Source organism: Tachysurus fulvidraco, chromosome 10, assembly GCF_022655615.1.
Source record: "Tachysurus fulvidraco isolate hzauxx_2018 chromosome 10, HZAU_PFXX_2.0, whole genome shotgun sequence".
NCBI lineage: Eukaryota > Metazoa > Chordata > Actinopteri > Siluriformes > Bagridae > Tachysurus > Tachysurus fulvidraco.
Window position 1 is genome coordinate 14400781 of NC_062527.1, and position 18530 is coordinate 14419310.

Here is an 18530-nt window from a genome sequence, read left to right on the forward strand (position 1 = left end):
ACCACACTGCATTTCACCCGTGATGACCCATAGAGTAAGCTATCCAGTTTTATCTGTTAAGGTGCTTCAGCTAAGGGCATAGACTTAAAAATAGACTTTGCATGTTATATGTGTGTATGGTTCCATCAAGGTAAGTTTGTAGAAAGATTGTAATGTAAACCCATGCTCAGTTTCCTGTACTGATCATAATTAAAGTTTCTACAGAGGCCTGTTCTACAAAGGTGAACCCAAGGCTTTTATTCACAGATAAAGAAACACACACATCTAGTTTAATTAACTGCAAGTCATTCTTAGAGCGCAAGTTGTTTGTGCTTCATCAGTGACATGAAGAATGAGGGGAAATTGTCATATTTAGTGTCTTAATTGAATCCACAATATCCACCCTAAGGACATCTGTCTTGTGCCTGTAGCACACTGCGTTGTGATAACACTGCAGACTGACTCTTTCTAAAATCTCAAATTAATGAAGCTCAATCACATGTTATCTGTGGCCCCAAATACTGCAAAGCTATCAATTCTTTTTCTCAGGAGAAATTAGATACAGAACGGAATTTTTCCAGCCTTGCTTGGACCAGATTTGCTCCTATGTACTTTAAACCTCTATTGAAGCCATGCATCTGGGAAGTTCAGTCAGAGGTACACGTATAGGCTAAAGAAGAGTTTCACATGCAGGTTGTGCTGCTCACTGAAAACAGTTTGTGACAAGCAAATAATCAGCATGACATTATAGATTATTTGAAGGTGCAAAAATATTGAATTTCACCAAGAGGAACACAAATGAGGTTGGATTTTACTGAAACTTTATGCAAAGCATTGCTTCCCAAAAAGCCTTAAAAAAGCAATTTCCTACTGAAGTCATGGTATAGAATAGGAATAGAATTTCAGTCATACTTAATGGATACTGTTGTGTAGTAGAATGTACAGACTAGATTAACCCTTGTATGTTGTTCGGGTCTGTGGGACCCATATTCATAAACGTCAATAGTTTTGAAAAACTTTGCTTCCTTGTAAATTTGTTGTTTTTTTTTCCCCACTCATAACTTGATTAAATTTGATTTTCTTTTTTTATTACATTTCATTAAAAAACAACAAAAAAGCGAGCAGCACTTTAATTAAAAAAATGTGATGTTATAAAGGTAAAGGGCAAATATTAACCATACAGGCTGTTTATATTGCTTGTAAATGGGATGAAGTAAACATCTGTAGAGTATTTTAACCAAAGATTTTTGATTGTGTTGAATTAAAAACCCAAAAACGCAGCGAGTCCACCAGACCCACGAACACTGGCTGAGTAACAAACATACGAACAACATACAAGGGTTAAATGAAAAAAACTTCAGAATGGGAGAAGCATCACTCCTTACAAGCAGTTTCCCTATTAGATACTCTGCAGCTCATCCGGTCTTCACATTCTTTCTGTCTTCTTTCATCCCTTTTTGTCGTGTTATTATGTGCATGTGTTAGTCAGTAATAACCCATTTCATTCTTACTAAGCAAGACTCTCAGAGAACATGAGCTGTGTGTATGCTCAGTGTGTACCTCTATGTGTGTGTGTGTTTAAATCTCATTCTGACACATTATCTGTCTGCAGCAGTAATTGTAGGAGAGATGAGTCTGATTAGTGATGCATTTCAATAATCCATTCTCAGCCCCCTGTGTGTGCATGTGTGTTGGGGTGGAGGGCTTGCTTGTATACAGTTGGCAGTGGTGAGCAGCATGAAAAATGATCATAGTGTATCTCTAGAGGTTTGATCACTACTGAAACCTGTGGAATTATAAACCATTGTTATAAAACTGACAGTACATTTAATCTGTTTAACATAAATCTATCTGTATAATCTCTCTCTCTCTCTCTCTCTCTCTCTCTCTCTCTCTCTCTCTCTCTCTCTCTCTCTCTCTCTCTCTCTCGCTCTCTCTCACTCTCTCTCAGGTATGATCTGGTCAGAGTGTAAAGAAATTTGGACTGATGGTCCACGAGAGTACGTCATGCACCTCTGGAATGTTCTGGACTTTGGCATGTTGTCCATCTTTGTCGCGTCCTTCACAGCCCGCTTTATGGCTTTCTTGAAAGCATCTAAAGCACAACTTTACATAGATCTCCATGTACCCAATCATGATATTAGCAACGCTTCGCTGCCTGCAGATATCGCCTACTTCACATATGGTAAGGTCACCAAGCAATTCAAAATTAACTGTGGGAAAAAATATTTGAACAATTGCTGTCATTTGTGAAAGTGGATTTTCTGGTGCAGTTACAAGATCTTGAGGCCTTGAGGCTTATTGAAAGTTACATTAATTTCCTGAAAGCAGATGTTCAAATATTGTACTGTAAATATGTGTACTGTCTTTCCTCATTATAGTGAGTTACTGCTTCACCAGGTCACAGAGTACATGGAAATATTATTCACGTGTATAATAATGCTTTTTCTAAATAATATATTTTACAGTAGTGCATGCAACTCCATAATTATTGAAAGGAGACATAAAAAAATAACAAAGAATGAAAAGATTGAAATGAATTCAGTCTGATTGCAAATTCAAAAATTCAGTATTTATGTACCTTAAACATTGCAATCAGATTCAGAAACCCGCTTTCATGTTTATTACATTTATTCTGAACAAAACTCGTCTATCATGTTCACACCACTGCAATTACAATTCTAACTTATTAATGAATTACATCATATTAGTTATTAATAATTAAGTGCAGCTGAGTATGTAACTAAGTCCAGAAATCATATTGACTTTTTCTAGCATTGTTTACAAGTCAAGAATTGTTCCGTATATTATAAATAAACCTTTTATGTTTTTAGTATTTCAAATCTTTTTTTATCATTAGCCTTAGCATAATGTGGAGAATTAGTTGGTACTTTCATCAAATTAAAATGAACATATTATAATACAAATACGTGGTATGCATTACACACAACACTCCTGTCAGGACTGCTGTTATAGGAAATGATCCAACACCTCCTGAACAATCAGGTTTAAAAATCCAGCTTCTCTGTCATAGAACCAGGGGTTTAGAATTGAGGGGTACAGGGTTTTCAAAAGTCTACTGGTTTGAACCAGTAGAAGATTCAAGGCATTTCCCCATAGGGATGTAAAACACCTGCAGTTACATGACAGAAGTAAAAAGGTTTCCTGTTCTCCAGGTCTCACTTCTGTTCTTTGGCTTGCTTTGGAAATACTATGGAATGTGTTATGCATTATGCATTAGATTGCTGTTGTGTACATTTAAAACAACCTTACCATTGCTTCAGGCAGTTGATTGAATTGAGTAGCATTCTGGGCTACTTGAAGGGCTAAAGAATAAAATCGTCATATTTAAAACAATAAATATTAAACAAACAATGCCCTTCAATCACTTGTTGGTTTTGCTTGTGATTAACCTTTCTATATCCTTTGAATACACCAGTACGAGCTCCAGATCACTTTATTGCTGAAACGCTAATATACAACAACAGTGTACATGACAGGTCTGAGCTTGCATTCTTCCTCCTGTGTGAGCTGTTATCAATGCTGCTATCTACTGGTGTAAGCTGGTAATAACATGCATGCCAGCCTTACTAAAGAATTGTCAGAAATGCTGAATGACTTGTGTCCCAGAGTAAGAGCCTAAAACCTCGTCTTAAATCTTATCTAGACTGAGAGTGGGTCTTTAATAAACTGACTGCTCTAAGTCTTTATCTCTTGGTGTGCTATCTCAGAGTTTTGAAATGGAATCCCTACAGAGTTTCACACTAATATTAAAAAAACATAGTAAAGATGAAGATAGCCTTAAGGCCAAATACTGTGCTATACCAGCTAACTGCTGTATTATAAGGACTGAATGAACTAGATGTGTGGATAAGTGTACTTTATTGATCCTGCAGTGGTTACTATTGAGAATGCAATTTGTACAGATAACAACGTGTCAGATTTATGTGACTGATGTGCATGTGAATGAATATGACTGATGTATGCGTTTTCCTCCTTTTTCTGTGTTGCTTTTTTCCTCTCTCTCTTTCTCTGTCTCAGCCAGGAATAAGTGGAGACCATCTGACCCTCAGATCATCTCAGAGGGTTTGTATGCCATTGCAGTAGTCCTGAGTTTCTCACGCATTGCCTACATCCTTCCAGCTAACGAGAGCTTCGGACCACTGCAGATCTCGCTGGGGCGCACAGTTAAAGACATCTTCAAGTTCATGGTGATCTTTATCATGGTCTTCGTTGCCTTTATGATTGGCATGTTCAACTTGTACTCATACTACTTAGGAGCCAAGTACAATCCTGCCTTTACAACGTAAGCACTTTATTCTGTTAATCATGCCTTTACAAGCACACGCAGAACACTACACAAGGTTAAAACCTTGATTGTTGTCTGTATATGTAACCACACACACTTGTGCTCTGACATGTACTGTAACTGTACTTAATTTCCATTTTAAAGTCTTACTGTTTTATTTTAAAGTCTTACTGATAAGCGGCTTAAAATTTGGTCAAAACTCTCTCTCTCTCTCTCTCTCTCTCTCTCTCTCTCTCCTCTTTCTCTCTCTCTCTCTCTCCTCTTTCCTCTACCCTTCTCTATCCTTCATGGCTGTCATCTCTTATTGAGGAGAACTGGTCTGTATTGCACTAAGGATTAATGACATTCTCTGTGCAGATATGTGTGAAAACCCACGAGATTTGCCTTTTGTAGTCTTTTCCAGAACAATTCAGTGCCAGACATATGGAACGGACAGCCAGTTTATTGGTAGCGATCTTAGTTCTAGGTTTTTCGAATATTTATGATTTTACAGAAAGAAAATCTAATGGCATAATATGTAGGTTCAAGGCAATTTTAGAACAAAGAGGTTCCTCAGGGATTCCTTATTCAGTACCCTGTAAAGTGGTTAATAAAGAAGGAGGAATTAAATGATTTCCTGTATACATTTATATGGACCCCTTTTTGACTTCAGAGCAGCCTTAGTTATTTGCGATGAGAACTGTTGAAGCACCTCTTCTACAAGTTTTGATCTGTTGTGCATTTTGAGATGCATTACTGCTTACCATGGTTGTAGAGTGTCGCTATTTGAGTTACCATACTGACCCTGTCAGTCTAGCAATTCTAAATTGCTTGAATATTTCCAACTCTATAGACTGTTATACATTCTTATTCATGTTTGGTGCTTATCTGGAACCAACCATGCCGCTATCAAAGATCACTGAGGTGATACTTTTTCACAATTCTGATGTTTGTTATATACTGAAGCTCTTGCCATGTACAGGTACTGTATCTGCATGATATTATCCATTCTGTCTAATTGGGTTCTGTGATTTCTTTATCCTGACCAAAATTGGGAGAGTCAATTGATAACAGAAACCATCCAAAGCTTCTCTTAGACCCCTCTCATTATCCAAGTAATATGCTTCTTATTCCTGCACTTTCTCTTTTCTGTCTTCCTAATTTTGCCCGTTCTTTCAAAAGCTATTGAGAGAATGCCTTTGGCAGGACATGTAATCCTAATTACGGTTTTGTCTTGCTGCTGGCAGTTTTGTTCTCTGCAGGTGAAATTAGCATGCTGATTAAAGTCTTGTTCTGCCATCCAGAGCAAACCCTCCAATCAACTGGCCTGACAAACAGCCCTTGAAACCCCATTACTGTAGTCATGGTTACTTTCTATTAAGTTTTATTAACAGTTTTCTGAAGTAAAGTTTTTAAGCAAGTGTGAGACGAAGCTCAAGAGGAGCCATTCATTTGAGCCAATTTCTTTTTCTCTTTCAGTCGTTTTAGGAGACCGGTTTCAGTCAGTGAAATATGTTCAATAGAGCAGTGTTAAATAACATCTGAGAGCTTGAAAGCTGTCATTGATACTTTTATCCCACCCATGATGGATTTTAGGTTAATGCCAGAGGGTTGAAACTGTAAAAGCTTTGCTGCAAAAGCTTCTCCTGCTCCATTTTTTTTTTATTTGACCTTTTGCAGAAGGTGCCTTTAATTTTCCTTTAATATGCAAGGACATCTGATAATCTGACATCACTCTTGTGTAATGGCGTCATCTCTGCATTGTGTATCATTCAGGAAGAACAGCAAGTTGAGCTAGAGGATAGACTTTTTTTCTGTTGGTAACACATTAAACAGCAGTGATCAGATTCAGAAATCACCCTCGTGCATGTTCTATAATGAGGTGAACAAACTTTATATTACCACAAATATAACCATGGATTGAACACAAATCATACAGTAGACATCTTGTTTATATCAATATTAATCTATAAGATGATTATGCAATTAGTTTTTTCTCATGGAGTCTCTCATTTGGTGCGAATCTGTAGTGCGGACCCTACCGTAAAAGTTCAACAAACTACCGGATCTGATCAGGACATGGAGGTAGTGTTATTAAGTAGCAGAAACCAATACTAAATAAGCAAATGTTTATTCTTTTACTCATTCGTTCAATAATTTATTAATTAATTCATGGATACTTTAAAAACAGGCTCAGGTCAGTCTAGACTTTTTCATTCACAAAGACTCCTGCTCCTCCTGGTGGATTTCCAGATGTCCCCAAGCCAACTATGAGATATAATCTCTCCAATGGGTCCTGGTTATGTCCTGAAATTTCTATTCATTACCACATGCTTATCAGATTATCTTTGATATTGTTGAATGAAATCAACCTCATTCTCATAACATAACCAAACTACCTCCACCAGCTTCTCTCAGGTGAGAGGAGCAGTAGGTCCTCTGGATAGTGAGTACAGCAACCCTGCACAGGAAACCTTATTGTACTTGCAAGCTTAATCTTGATCAGTAGACAGAGAACTCCAACACTGCTTGACCAACACAGACCTGTTTAGTGACTGAAACAGTGCCATCATTCACATGATCCACTCTTAAGTCCTTCACTTGTGAATAAGATCCCAAGATATGGAACCTCCTACACCAGGGTCAGGTTATTACCTGATGAGAGCATAGCAACAATCTCTATTCATGGAGAGAACAATGGCTTTATTTGGATGCTTTTTGTTTTCCTCCCAGTAGGTTTAAACTTGGAAGTGAAAAATTCAAGAATGTGTCAGAGGACCTGTTTAGAAGTTACCAAGAGAACAAGCAACAGTTAACTTTAGCCATCCATATTGGACACCTCTCTAATCTTGCCTGTGTCTTGATATCCTGTACATGAAAACCACAAAGAGAGTAGTAGACTAGACAGAGTTTGACACCACCATAAGCAATTTGACTTCAGGGAGTAATGTGACACTTGTTTGTGCAAACACACCTGATATGACTCACCACGTCTGCTACATGTGTGACAGCAAACTGCACAAGCATCTGAAAATACAGGAGCAGAGATGGACAATTCTCAAAACCAGGCAAGAGCATTCAGGGATTTTTAAAACTCTTTTTTTTTCTCTTTTTTCATGTCATTAATTCATTGCACACTAGCAGCAATGATTGCACTCCACATATTTACATTTACATTTACAGCATTTGGCAGACGCCCTTATCCAGAGTGACGTACATAAGTGCTTAAATCTCTAACATTGAATACATTAATTCTGGCTCACTAGGTTACATACTTAAGATACCATGAGTTTAAAACATTTGTCCAAGGTGACAATGAAAAAGTGTCAAAAGTTGTATTTTTTTTATTTTATTTTTTTAAATGCAAAAGATAAGGAAAGAAGTGCTAGTTGAAGTGTTTCCTGAATAAGTAGGTCTTCAACCGCCGCTTGAAAATAGCCAGTGACTCAGCTGTCCGGACCTCTAGGGGAAGTTCATTCCACCACCTTGGTGCCAGAACAGAGAAGAGTCTTGTAGTATACTCTTACCCTGAGAGATGGTGGAACCAGTCGAGCAGTGCTGGTAGATCGGAGGTTGCGGTGTGCAGTGCGAGGAATGATGAGGGCTTTGAGGTAAGAGGGAGCTGGTCCATTTTTTGGCTTTGTAGGCCAGCATCAGTGTTTTGAATCTGATGCGTGCAGCTACCGGAAGCCAGTGGAGGGATCGCAGCAGTGGGGTGGTATGCGAGAACTTTGGCAGGTTGAAAACAAGCCGGGCAGCTGCATTTTGGATCGTTTGCAGATGACGGATTGCGTTCATAGGTAGACCTGCCAGCAGTGCATTACAGTAATCCAGTCTAGAAATGACAAGAGACTGAACAAGTACCTGGGCAGTCTGTGTGGACAAAAATGGCCGAATCCTTCTAATGTTGTAGAGAAAAAAAACCGACATGAGCGAGTCACATAAACAACATGAGAGGAAAAGGACAGTTGATTGTCCATGGTTACCCCAAGGTAAGGGGAGATCAGATTGTTGTGCAAGGATATTGCAAATTCACGACCTGGGGATGAATCACCTGGGATGAACAGCAGTTCAGTTTTGCTAAGATTGAGCTTTAACTGATGAGCAGTCATCCATGATGAAATTTCTGCCAGACATGCTGAGATCCGATCAGAAGCTGTGGCATCTGAGGGTGGGAAAGAGAAGATAAGTTGTGTATCATCAGCATAGCAGTGGTAAGAGAACCCATGTGATGAAATAACTTCAAGAGAGTGAGTATACAAGGAGAAAAGAAGAGGACCAAGTACTGAGCCCTGTGGGACACCAGTGGAGAGTCTGCGTGGAGCAGATGTCACTCCCCTCCATGTTACCTGATATGAGCGTCCTTCCAGGTAGGAAGCAAACCATTCCCAAGCTGATCCGCAAATCCCAAGATTCTTGAGGGTGGATAAGAGTCTTGTGGTTGACCGTATCAAACGCTGCTGAAAGGTCAAGGAGGATAAGGATGGATGACAGTTTGGCTGATCTAGCAGCATGTAGCTTCTCAGAGACATCCAAAAGGGCTGTCTCTGTGGAATGAGCTGCTTTAAAGCCAGACAGGTTGGGGTCTTGGAGGTTGTTCTGTGAGAGATAGACAGACAGTTGATTATAGACAACGTGTTCAAGAATTTTTGAAAGAATATGTGAATATTAGTGAATCACATATCAGTGAATATTGTGTGCCCTATCGGGCAATTAGAGAGCTAGAGTAGAGAATGCTCATTATTTGTTTAGTCTTTCGGTCAGCTTGGGTCAGTCTGTAAATCTAATTTGGACAGGTAGTTTTTATACCATGTTAGGTTCCACAATTGTTTTTGGCTGTGGTTGCCTGTTTGTGGAGGTGGTTCAGTTCTATTGGTTTTTACTACAAGATCTGTGCGCATATTTTAACTAAATATTATCATGGTAAGATGTTAGTTTATGTAATGAAACATCTGTCTTGATTGCGATACCTGTAAAGATACAATGTTCACTTAATAGCTGCAGCACAGTGTGGAACAAGGAAGTGGGATAAAAATATTTTGTCCCATCCCCTTATGTGGTAAATTGGCACCTAAGTTACAAAGCAACTGCATTAGAAGTAGTTGTAATCATCAGGATGTTGATCGTGGTTGATCGTGGTCAAAGTGGACATGGATAGATTTCTATTACCTGATGACTGAGACCAGTCATAAACAAAACACAAGCACTCTGAATCTGTAGCCTGGTTAGGAATAGCTACTTGCTGCATATATACTTAATGTTTTAACAGTTCTGGAAGGCAGAATTACATTAAGAGAAGCAGCAGAGGGCAGTATGCCATCTATTTAGAGTGTACCATGTACTTTTACTTAAATGGACAGAGGGCATGGCTCAGCCATTGAAGTTATTGATTTAGCTTCTTGTTTTTGTTTTTCTTATTTTTTTTATAGACCTATACAGTTTTCATACTATTCTTACACTGACATAATTATTAATGTAGCTCCATTAGGTTATACAGACACAATAATCACAGTCACAATAAAACACACAGAAGAATTCATCTGAAGGGGTTAAGTATAATTTTTAAAGCTATGTCAATTCATTTAGGCCTGTTGTTCCTGTGAGTGCAGTATTCTTGCTTAAGACTCTGTGTGTGTGTGTGTGTGTGTGTGTGTGTGTGTGTGTGTGTGTGTGTGTGTGTGTGTGTGTGTGTGTGTGTGTGTGTATGTGCATGTGCTTGTCATTATGTATTACTGAGCACACCAGAATCTAACCCTGATCCCTGGGTTTGTTTTGACAGCTCTGTGTTACTGTCATGTCTCAATTATGTGTGTGTTGGGGGTCAGGTAGAGGTGGTGATGATCTCCCTTGGGCCTGTGTGTGTGTGTGTGTGTGTGTGTGTGTGTGTGTGTGTGTGTGTGTGTGTGTGTGTGTGTGTGTGTGTGTGTGTGTGTGTGTGTGTGTGTGTCAGAGAGAGATATAGAGATGACCAATATTGGAGAATTTCTAGAAAATGGCTTAAGGGTCAAGACAGCATACACACACATACACACACAATATAACACAATGAGAGAGTAGTCCATCACACATCCTGACACCTATGTAATGATGGATAGCTTGTCCAAATGAGAAGAGAATGGACAGGTGCATTCAAGCTGGATGGATGGATGAAACTATAGAGAGATCATAAGTAAAGTTGAAGCACTCAAAAAAAAAAAGAAAACAAAATCACCAGCATAGAATGAATGGGAAGTCAAACCCTCTACAGAGTGAAAGTGAAAATGGAAAACAGAAGGAAGGAACAGAGATAGCTGAAAACAAATGACAATGGAGGGTATATTTGTCAGAGAAGTAATTATGAGAGACGGGTTAGAGAAGACAGAGGTGTGAAAAGGAGAGAAAGAACATTAAGTGAAGAGAAAACAAACCAAAATGGAGACACATAGAGAGAAAAGATATTCGGGTTGTTATGTGAACTTAACATGACCTCACCGAATTCCAATTAAATAAATATTCACCCTTGTGTGCAGCTTAGCTCCAGGTAATATCCGATACCAAGCGCAGTGACTAAATGTGAAATACAAATCATTCGGGCATTTGCCCTTCATTCTGATCTTATTTGCCTTCACAGTGTTCATAATGCTTATGATGCATGTTCACTTTGTTGTAAATTGTTCAGCTAATGTTGTTTGGGGCAGTGAAGGTCTAGCTAAGTGAAGGTCTGTACTAGTGAGCTGAGCTACTATTGTTCTTTTGCATAACATGACTGTATAGTGGAAAAGGTACCTTTTAATAGTTAAACATTAGAGTATAGTTAGTAATAATATAATAATCTATAGTGGTAATGAAACTTCACTAGTGTCATGAACCAATGGAACATCGGGTTTTGACATGGGGAGGAAAAATATACACTACTTTGTCAACTTAAAATAAATATTGGCTAATCAGTTTGCTAATCAGACCAAATAGGTTTAAAAAAAAGAGAGAGAGAAAAGAAAATTCTTTTTGGTGAAAAAATAGCCCTGCTGTAGCTAGTCTCTGTTGTGATGAGCAACCTTTAGGTACTGTAAATAATTTACATAAATGCATGTGAATGGATCATTAGCAGAAAATCTCCTACAAGTTAAGTCATGTTTAGAAAGTACAGTCTACCTGCAGGGAAAAAGGTTTATTTTTGGCACTTCTCATCTCCCTGAATTCTTTGCACTGTTTAATTGAGAAGCTGATTATCAATAATAATCTACACTGCTACTGAATTAGCAAGATAACTAACAAGGCTGCAAGTTTGCTCATTTAGTGCCTGGGCAAAGAATTAGCATCCATTTGTAAAAATGTCTATCAATTTATTTTTTTTAATGACAGGAAACAATATACATATAGAATGCTTTAGCTAGTTAGCTTAATGATGCTAATTGTCTAGTCTAGTCTTTATAATTAAGATCGAATCATTCAGGTAATACTATAGGACATGGTGTCAGTGATATAGGTTAAAAGTTAAGGAGTCTTTAACTAATCAATGTAGCAAATTGAGATTATTAGGATGATATTAAGCAGGATGGCAGTGAAAATCAGCAGACAGAAAGCAAGAAAAAGCTTTGAATTGAACGATACAGAACAATTACAACAAATGGAGGGGCAAAATCAACTCAGGGTTTAAAAAGAGTCAGTCAACACAATTTAGCCACAGTTTATGTCGAGTCAGCCAGGGTACAATGGCCCAGCAGAGGTGTTACTGAAGGGGTCAAATATGGGAGCTACTGTAAGCTGTGCTGAGATCAATAGCCATGTACATTAACCCCTGAGCTTCCACTGCATTGTACAAACTAGCACAATACAAAATTTAAGAAAGAAAGAAAGAAAGAAAGAAAATATAAATATACATACATTCACTCCAGTCCTTAGACAGTCTGCTCTCTCTGCACATCTCACCTCATGTGGCTTTTTCCAAGATTTATTTCTGATCTTTGCATTGAATCACTAAAGCTGAAACATTAGCATTTTTATTCTTGCTCAAGTTCGGCCTCTTTCTAACCCCGTACTTGCATAAATTTCCATTGATCCTTTACCAATGAGACAGTCAAAGCAATAGAAATCCTTTTTTGGTGCAAGTTTTATTGTAGAACTTTCTACTTGTACTTCATTATCAAATGTGTAGTTTCATGTACAGTCACAGTGTCAGTGTCAAATCTAGCTTTATCTTTATTGTGACTGGTATTACTACCTTTGTAAGATTAATGTTAGAAGACTATAAGCAACAACTGTACATCTCTTTAGCACTTCATACTTGAGGGGAAATAATTCACCCTGAATAAATTGCATATTTATTTTTTAACACGTGATCTTTAGTGAGATCCAAGATTTATTTTGCAGTAAAGCCCAAAGGTTATTTGTTACAGCTTAAATTATTGACACTATTCTACTACTCTCCACTATTCCCACAATGAATTTTTTCCCTTCATTTGACCTTTAACATTGCTTAAAAATAGAGTGTGAGGAAAGAAGCGAAGCTGTTACTTGTCTGTTCTTATAAGATATGCATTAACATCCGAATTTTTTTATTCTTTATAATTGTTTTCTTTATATCCATTGAGTTCAAATATGGTTTAATTCAGATGCAATGTTTTGTTAAAATTTGCATTTATTAATTATTATTTAATTGAATGAGGCAAAAAAGCTCTGTTTTAGGTGTTTTGCTTCATAACATTAGGACTTTTTTCTTGACTATTTCTCATTAGCCTTAGCCGTTATTGAGTAAATGAGTTTCAGCCATCAGGGAGGTAATAAAGGTAATAAGGATGAATGGGAGAATAAGGACTCTTCTCCAGTTGATATTGGTGGAGCTAAACATCTTTTTTTCAATGTTTGTTTTATTTAAGCAAATAATGTGCTGGGGCCTTGGAGTTTTCTTTCCTTAGACAGCAAGTTGTGACTGACCGGAAACATGTACCTCAGCAAGTTTGTTAAAAAGAAATGAATCCGGTGCTTTTAGGTTTACATCAGCACCCTAGTGTCAGCCTTAGAATAGCATAGGCAAGAAAAAGAGGAATGGAAAAAAGGAAAGGAGAGAAAGGTGGATAGAGAGGGGGAGTGTGCTGGATAGAGGAGGGAGAGAGAGAGAGAGAGAGAGAGAGAGAGAGAGAGAGAGAGAGAGAGAGAGAAGGACTGGGTAGCACAGATGCACTGCAGGCTCTATATTTAAGAATGAAAGAACAAAGAATGGGTGCAGTTGAAATGTAGGCTCAAAACGCGCGCGCACACACACACACACACACACACACACACACAGACACACACACACACACACACACACACATACACACACACACACATAAGCACACACACACAGACATTGAAATAGGTTATTTTCAGCATCTTGTCTCCTATGTGTGTGTGTGTGTGTGTGTGTGTGTGTGTGTGTGTGTGTGTGTGTGTGTGTGTGTGTGTGTGTGTGTGTGTGTGTGTGTGTGCGCGCGTGAGTACTAGAATCCCTGTGCAATATGTTTTCTGGAAGTACATGTAAGGAAAGCTTATAGAACACTTAAAGGACATTTTGCATTTAGAGCATGTTGACAAATCAGGGATTATGCCTACGCATATTCACACACACGTAAACGGCAAAATATAGAAACCCACGAGTGCAGATGCAAACGTCATGATCATTAGTATTCACACCCTGCACAGCACCCTCTAGAATTCTATGAAAATGGACAACCGTACGAATATGGTTTCCTCAGACAAACAGAGAGTCAGAGACAGAGAGAGAAAGAATGTGTGAGGGAGTTGTGAGATGTGGGAACGCAGAGGGAACCAGCTCAGAGCCTGACATCACTGGTGCACATGGCATGAAACGTGTGTTTGGCTAGAACCTGTTACATCCCACGCCAAAATAGTGAACGACAATGAACTTTATATTCATATGAATTATAGTCACCACACAGAAACAACAATCAGGTGTGTACATGCAGGAGATCAGAAAGAAATTGGTCCACACGGGGAGAATCAAATACCATTCCACTGCCAGAGTTTATTATAGATACCTCCTACTGCGAAAGTACTTTATTCTCAAGATTTACAAAGCACAATAAGCTGAATTATCCTCTTAAGACTTTCAGCTTCTCTTAAAACTTGTACTGATTTGCTCCTCTTAGTACACATCTTTTAATTAATTTAATTTAATAATACTACAAGTTTATACTATACTATAAGTTTCTTAAATAGTTGCTTAGTTCTTGTGCACTTTAATAAGAATATTGTTTTGTTCTGTTGTGTTTTTGTTTGTTTTGTGTCTTCTTGTTTGTTTGCCCTGCTCAATCCTTAGCCCCTTCCCACCTCTGCACACTTGTTCCCTATGTATCATTAACCACTTCCCCTATTTATACCTGTTGTGCTGCATTTGTTTTTGACTTGTCGTAGTTTAGGTGTCTCTTGTGACTGGCTTGGAATTTCGCTGGAAGCACCCTGATCTCGCTGACGGAAGGACTCAGCCAGTTAGATAGCTCCAGTAGGATAGCTCCAAGCCTATACTGACCCCTTGATCGAGATTACTGTGGAGATCCGGGTTTTGTATCTGACTAAGCCATATGTGTATATGTAGGGCAAAACGTTAGGGTAAATATGGAACAGGTGACATTGTGGGACAGCTGAACAATAGGATGGGTGCAGCACAACTCATAAACAGAAAAGCCAGCTATGATGAAATTCCTGTAACACCCTCTGGTGGTCTGGCAGGGGACTGTCCCAGTAGCTCCTGACACCTGTCTCGGAATCGAACCCAGGCCATGGCAATGTGAGTGTGAGATCCTGTACCTGGGGGTCTTTTTTGCACCTAAAATATTAACAGTTAATTTAGAGAGAAAAATCAAATCATACAACTGGCTGCAAACCTGAGTGTGTAAAGTAATGTAACGTTTCTTAACACATACATTTAAAAACCTTTAAAAAAAATTGTTCTGTATGGTATTAATAGTATACACTTACACCATGCTTTATTAGGAACAATAGTTCCCTGCTCATTCAAACAATTATCCAAACAGACAATCACCTGCCAGCAACATAAGCATAAAATCGTGCAGATACAGGTCAAGATCTTGAGTTAACATTCTCATCAACTGGCATGACATGGTCGCTGGTGTCAGCCGGGGCTGACTGTGTATTTCAAAAACTGCTGGTGTCCTTGAAATTTTACAGACTAAATTCAGCATTCTTGAGTAATCTCTTTACTCAAAAGTGTGTGAAAAACAAAAAGCATATGTGACAGGAATGTGTGTGGAAATGACTTGTAAATGAGAGAGAATAGCCAGATGGGTTTGATGATAAAGGTATACAGATACAGCTATTTATATAAGCACTCTTTACAGCCATGGTAAGAAGAAAAGCATATCAGAATAAACACAATATCATACCATATTTATTATCCCTCTGAGATTCATTCATTCATACATTCATTCATTTTCTACCGCTTATCCGAACTACTCGGGTCACGGGGAGCCTGTGCGTCTCAGGTGTCATAGGGCATGAAGGCAGGATACACCCTGGATGGAGTGCCAAACCATCGCAGGGCATACACTCTCAGTCACTCACGCAATCACAACCTACCATGCATGTCTTTGGACCGGGGGAGGAAACCGGAGTACCCGGAGGAAACCCCCAAGGCACAGGGAGAACATGCAAACTCCACACACACAAGGAGGAGGCGGGAATCGAACTCCCAACCCTGGAGGTGTGAGGCAAACGTGCTAACTACACTGTGCCCCCCCCCCCTCCCTCTGAGATCTTAAGTAGAAATAAAACCTGAACAAATACTGAATGAATAAATATTAAGTCTTCCCAGTTCAATAATGGCTAATTTCATATGTTTTGTTTTGGGTTCTTTTTGGGCTTCTGTTTAGATTTCCATATGAATTTGTACAAGGCAACTTACAATTGAGACAGGATAAAATACAGGGTTGTAAATAAGGGGTCAAGAGCCTTGTTCAAGGACACAACTGTGTGGCAGTATGGCAGTGTTGGAATCCGAAATACAATCCAAACAATTATTATTCCAAAGCTTTCACTACTGAGCCCCATGCCCTTGATTTCTTATTCAGACATGAATTCAAACTTGTCTGTTCATTGGTTAGTTCCCCAATTGTGTTCACTCATTGTGTTTTAGTCCTTGAGTTCTTTATCTAAGTATACTATGCTGTTTCTTTGTAGCGTTGTAAAGACATGTCATGCTTTTTGTATTGTTCGATCCAATTCTTTTTGCTCCTTTTCCCTGGTCATGTTATTGTCTGCATTTTGTCATTCTTTATATATAATCCTCCTTTACCATACAGTAACCTGCCTGTGATTTGGACTGTTGAACCCTGCTACAGATTAGGTTTCTTTTATTCACCCAAATAAAGCATATAGAGTTTATGCCACAATTTCACCACATTATGCATTAACTAAACCAGCATTGTGGAGGAGAGGCACCAAGGAAAATGGAAAGTGAAGCACATAAATTAGTAAAGAAAGGTGACATAGGAGGAAAAAAAGATAAACTTTCTCAGTCTTTGCTAAACATACAAATACTTTGTCACAAGATATTTAGTGAACTCTCTGTAATAGAGAAACTTAACATATTGCCAGGAAAAAGCATCATTCTCATTTGGCTCTCCAGTAAGAAGTAAAGATGTTAGGCTTCTAAAGCATGATGCACTTTATAATAATAATAAGAAGAAGAAGAAGAAGAAGAAGAAGAAGAAGAAGAAGAAGAAGAATACATTTTATCTATAGGTGCCTTTAAGGACACTCAAGATCACCATACAAATTCAAAAAGTAATAAATAATAAAATAACAGTAAACAACAATAAAATTATATTTAAAAAAGACAGTTATCTAACATTAATCATACTTCTGTGAGTATGATTAATCTTTTTGTGTTTTTTTGTGTATGCCTGTCATTGTGTGTGTGCATATAAATGTCTTTTGGTCCTTATGCATGCTTTACATTTACATTTGCATATATTTATATGGCAGATGCTGGTTTTGGTGCATTAAGACTAAGGAAGTGACATGAAGCTGTTCCAAGACTTGACTTTGATGAGAGATTCTTGCACCAAGTGATCAGAAATTAATGAAAGATATATGTAGATGATACAGATTATGTAGAGAAAACTTGGATTAATGATAGTTGAGAGTACATGAGAGTCGCTCACACATCAGTCACTGCATATTGGAATGATATACAGTATGTTGCTTTGTAGGTTACCAGTTATTGACTGTATTGATCACTGTACACAGTGCATCAGCTTCGCCACTAACTCAAAGACTGAATAAGGAAAATGGAAAGGAAGGTGAAAATAAATGGAAAGAGACCCCCACAGGATCACTACTGAGCAAATATTACTTGAGAAGTGGATCAATCACAGCTCAACACTGACACTGACATGGTAGTGACATGACTCAGTTGTTATAAGCATCTTGTCCAGGGCATTTAAACATCATATGTTGTATTTACACACACTGTGCGTGGCTTAAAAAGATCAGCTATTGTCTCTAAATGCAACGCTGTATGGTCAGCTAACATGGTGTGTGTAATAAAGTAGCCATTAGAAATACACAGTAGTTATTAAATCCCTCCATTGCTGCTACAATGTCACTAATATTTCAGTGTCTGTGTCAGGCTGAAAATGATTTCTATACCATATACTACGCGTGGCGGTCTGGGAAAACCCTTCATGTGTCAAACAACTGAAATGATGACAAAAATAATAACAAAAATATTTTTATTTATCAATAACGTACTTTGACATCTCAGCTTTAAGAGAATATTAATATCTTCACTTAAAATGATGGAGAAATGGTTTAATAACATTCTACAATGATTACATTACTGTAGGTAGATAAGGGGTCAATCTTCATCATTATATGTACTATTTTTATCACCGCACACCGCTCCGAGGTCACTGGCTGAATCCTGAGCTCAATAACATAAAGTTGCAAAAATAAATGAATTATTTAAGTAAATGGAAATGAAGTCAATAAGTAAGGGTTGCTTTTATACATTCAATATGTTGGCAATATAATCTTTAAATCCAAATGTTAAAAATAAATCTGGTATTTTTTCACTTGAATGAGTAATGGTCAATAATTATACCTCTACATTGACCTATGAAATAAGTGCACCTGATAACCAATAGCTGATAACGGAAAGAAATCGCTGCACTCGCTCATGACAGGATGTAAGACACTGGACACGTTTTTATTATATTGTAGTTTGATGGGAAGTTTAATTTATCACACCCCTGTATAATAACAT

General features: G+C 38.1%; 1 protein-coding gene across 1 annotated transcript in view; it reads left to right on the plus strand.

Moving 5' to 3' along the window:
- Positions 1-18530, plus strand: part of trpc7b (transient receptor potential cation channel, subfamily C, member 7b) — a 66368-nt gene that overhangs the window by 32990 nt on the left and 14848 nt on the right. Inside the window, exons 6-7 of the mRNA XM_047819229.1 lie at positions 1931-2164; positions 4021-4285. Of these exons, the coding sequence (XP_047675185.1) occupies positions 1931-2164; positions 4021-4285 (499 nt within the window). The remainder of the gene's footprint in view (positions 1-1930; positions 2165-4020; positions 4286-18530) is intronic.